Source organism: Penaeus vannamei, chromosome 5 (genome assembly GCF_042767895.1).
Source record: "Penaeus vannamei isolate JL-2024 chromosome 5, ASM4276789v1, whole genome shotgun sequence".
Taxonomy (NCBI): domain Eukaryota; kingdom Metazoa; phylum Arthropoda; class Malacostraca; order Decapoda; family Penaeidae; genus Penaeus; species Penaeus vannamei.
In genome coordinates this window covers 8,710,086-8,713,337 of record NC_091553.1, presented here as the reverse complement: position 1 = coordinate 8,713,337, position 3,252 = coordinate 8,710,086, and the positions used below count along the sequence as shown (strand labels likewise).

The window sequence follows — 3,252 nt, the reverse complement described above, 5'->3', positions numbered from 1 at the left end:
AGAGGGAAGAGAAGAAAGGCAAGTTAATGGAAAAAAAATGTAGAGAAGGAACGGATGAAGAGAAGAGAAGGGAGAGGAGGAAAGGGAGATAGAGCGAAGGGGGATGGAGAAAGGGAGGGAAGGGTAGGTAATGTACGTTAAAGAAGAAAGAAGGGAGAGAAAGGATGGAAGAAGGGAAGAAAAGGGAAAGAAGAGAACTGGGAAGGTAAGGAGGAAGGAAAAGATAAAGAGGGATGGGAAGAGAAAGGAGGGAAATAGAGGGGAGAAAGGATTGACAGAATTAGTGAAAAGGGAAAGTAAGAGGGAGAATGGGAAGAGGGGAAGAGAAGGAGGGGAGGGAGAGGAGGGGCGGTAAGGAAGAGGAGGATGAGAGGAGAAGACGGGGGAATTCTGTGCTAGTCCCTCCCCCTCCCGCCTCCCTTTTTTCTCTCTTTTTGTCTCTCTCTCTCTTTCTCTTCTATCCACTCAGGCCTTTCATCTTTTCCCCTTTACAGTCTCTCTTTTTCTCTCTGTTTCTGTCTCTCTCTCTTTCTCTCTGTCTGTCTGTCTGTCTCTCTCTCTCTCTGTCTCTCTCTTTCTCTCTCTCTGTGTCTCTGTCTCTCTCTCTCTCATTTTCTCGGTCTCTCTCTCTCTTTCCATTTAGGACTTTCCTCTCTTCCCCTTTACATCTCTACATCGGTTACGGAGTGTTTGTTTTTAGTGCCCTTTCTCTGAGCTTTAGTGACCTCTATCCCAATTCCTTTTTCTTTTCTTCCTCTCTTTAATCTCTCTTTCACTTCTCCCATTCTCAATCCCAGTCTTCTGTTCTCGTCTCTCTCTCTCCCCTTTCTTGTTTTCTTAACTCCTTTCCTCTCCTCTTTTCCGTATGGCCTCCCTTCCTCTCCCCTCATTGCATTTTCTCTTTTCATCCTTCCCCTTTTGCGTTTTCCCCTCTCGCCTTCATTAATAACAACGTTTCCACAAAACAAGATTACTTGCTTCTGTCACACATAAACCTGTAATTATTCCCTCTACATCTCTACATCTACACACACACACACAGAGACACACACACACACAGACACACAAACACAGACACACACGCACAGTCACGCACGGACGCATATACACACAACTCATACACAAGGACCCATGGACGTACACATACACACGCGTTTATATCCACGATTTATGCATTCTCCTCCTGAACCAGCGGGAGTCTGCAAGTGTTCGCCGGCCAACCATGTGTCAAACGCGCATATGTTCCAGTCCGAAGAAACTTTCCTCCAAAAACCATCCTGGCGATAGTTTGGTGTTGCGGGAGCGCGGTTGTTCGTTATCGACGCCATACCCGGGGCGATAGCGATAAGCGATGGTTGGCAGATAAGATGATATGAAACCGGACCCCCTTCCCCCACTTCATGATGTCTATCGACCGTCGCGATGTTTGTTTGAAGTATTGAAATGCACGTGAGACGTCCCTCTCCCGAGAACGGACCTCTCAGATATATGCGAGTATATCCGTTACAGCCGTCGCGCGTGGTGCGGTTTAACGTCTCCGACGAAGGAAATGACTAACGAGATGTACGCTAAGTCCTCCGGCGATAAGGCGAAGTAATTGATAAGCACACTCGAGCGGGGCAGGAGATAAGCGTCAGGCCCCCGCGCCTTGTCGCACCGCACTGACGGGAGCAGTCGAGTGCCCAGCGGCCCCACAGCCAGGCCAGACCCAGGCCAACACACCTCCTAATCTGCTTCCAAGTCCCCGGTGTTTCCGTCCTCCCGACACAGTGTGCCAGTGACCGAGCGGGCCTTTTCCCATCCGCAGCGGACAGCAAGAGAGCGACCTCCACGTGGCCTGACAATCCAGTGTTTGGCGAGGAGTGGTGACAAAGTGAGGAAAGGTGACGCGCTACAAGTCGAGTGCACCGGGAAGGAATAATCGCAGTTCCATACATTGGCGATCCAGTTCGCTCGAGTGTGGGATAGTTTCTTCGACTGCCGAGAGAAAAACAAGAAATCCAAAATGATGATGGTGAGTATTGAATTTCTCCGCTTGAATCCAACTTTCCCCCGCGTTCACTCTGTGCCATTCAATCACACTTCCTCCGCTACGAGTTGAAGTGCTCCTTCGCTCAGACGAAGGGTGTGCTTCCTCACCGCTGGTCGGTTACCGAACTAAAATTTGAGACGAGCTTAACCACCAATCCCGCATGACGTCACTTTACCAAGATCAATGTTGGGTTCCAATATTAAATTCACGCGTCTTCGTAAACAACGAACTGCATAAACCGCGTGAAAAAAAGTACTAACAGTGATTTTTATTTGATCTATTAAGATAAAAAAAAAGATATCAGTATTCACCGACGAACACATCTGCAGCGAAAATTTGATCTGCGAATACATGGAAAAAGTTTGACAGTGACGGGCCTGTTTCGCCGCAAATAACGCAATCCTTAACAGATATCCCGACCATGACAAGCCAGCGTTCTTATCATTCCCGCTCGACGATGAGAACTTCATTGCTATCCACCTGACGCAAGGACCGCGCACGGAACTAATTTCCAATTAGAGGAAGGCTCACCACAAAGTACTTACAAACAAAAATCCAAGTTCAAACTACGTGCAAAACTTATGACAATTGCAGTCGTGGTACACTCAGCCCTTATCAGAGGCTCCGGCACGCACCGTAGATCCAGTAACGAACCGGCGAGGAAACGATATAAATTCAAGCCAGTAATCATTCTCCTGCATGATATGAAAGTCTTGTGGGGTCTGTGAGGGCTTAAAAGCACGATAAAGTACATTAACAGGGTTAACAGTGGCCCGCTAGCAGGCTAATGGTGAACTGTTAGCTTGCGTGGTAGTCTTCTTAAAGGTGAACTGGCATTGCTCCCCCCCGCACGCCCCCCCCCCCCTCCCTCCTCCTCCCCCCTCGGCTCGGGTGTCAGTGTTCTGAGTCCGGGACTTATATTGCATTACTGACACTTTGGTAACCCTTAACTAATCCTTCATATTACTGCTGGGAAAGGGCGAAACAAAATCAAGGAAAATAAAGAAAAGGCGACACTTGCCCATAGCAACGGGGAGCCGCTTCTCTCCTTTATCTCTCTCTCTCTTCTCTCTCTCTCTCTCTCTCTCTCTCTCTCTCTCTCTCTCTCTCTCTCTCTCTCTCTCTCTCTCTCTCTCTCTCTCTCTCTGTCTCTCTCTCTCCTCCCTCTCTCTCTCTCTCTCTTCTCTCTCCCTCTCTCTCTACCTCCCTCCCTCCCTCTC

General features: G+C 48.6%; 1 protein-coding gene across 1 annotated transcript in view; it reads left to right on the top strand.

Moving 5' to 3' along the window:
• The first annotated feature begins 1,634 nt into the window (after positions 1-1,634).
• LOC113810450 (leucine-rich repeat neuronal protein 1) overlaps positions 1,635-3,252 on the top strand; it is a 51,780-nt gene continuing 50,162 nt past the window's right edge. The window contains exon 1 of the mRNA XM_070121829.1: positions 1,635-2,014. Coding sequence (XP_069977930.1) covers positions 2,006-2,014 — 9 coding nt within the window. The 5' untranslated portion in view covers positions 1,635-2,005. The remainder of the gene's footprint in view (positions 2,015-3,252) is intronic.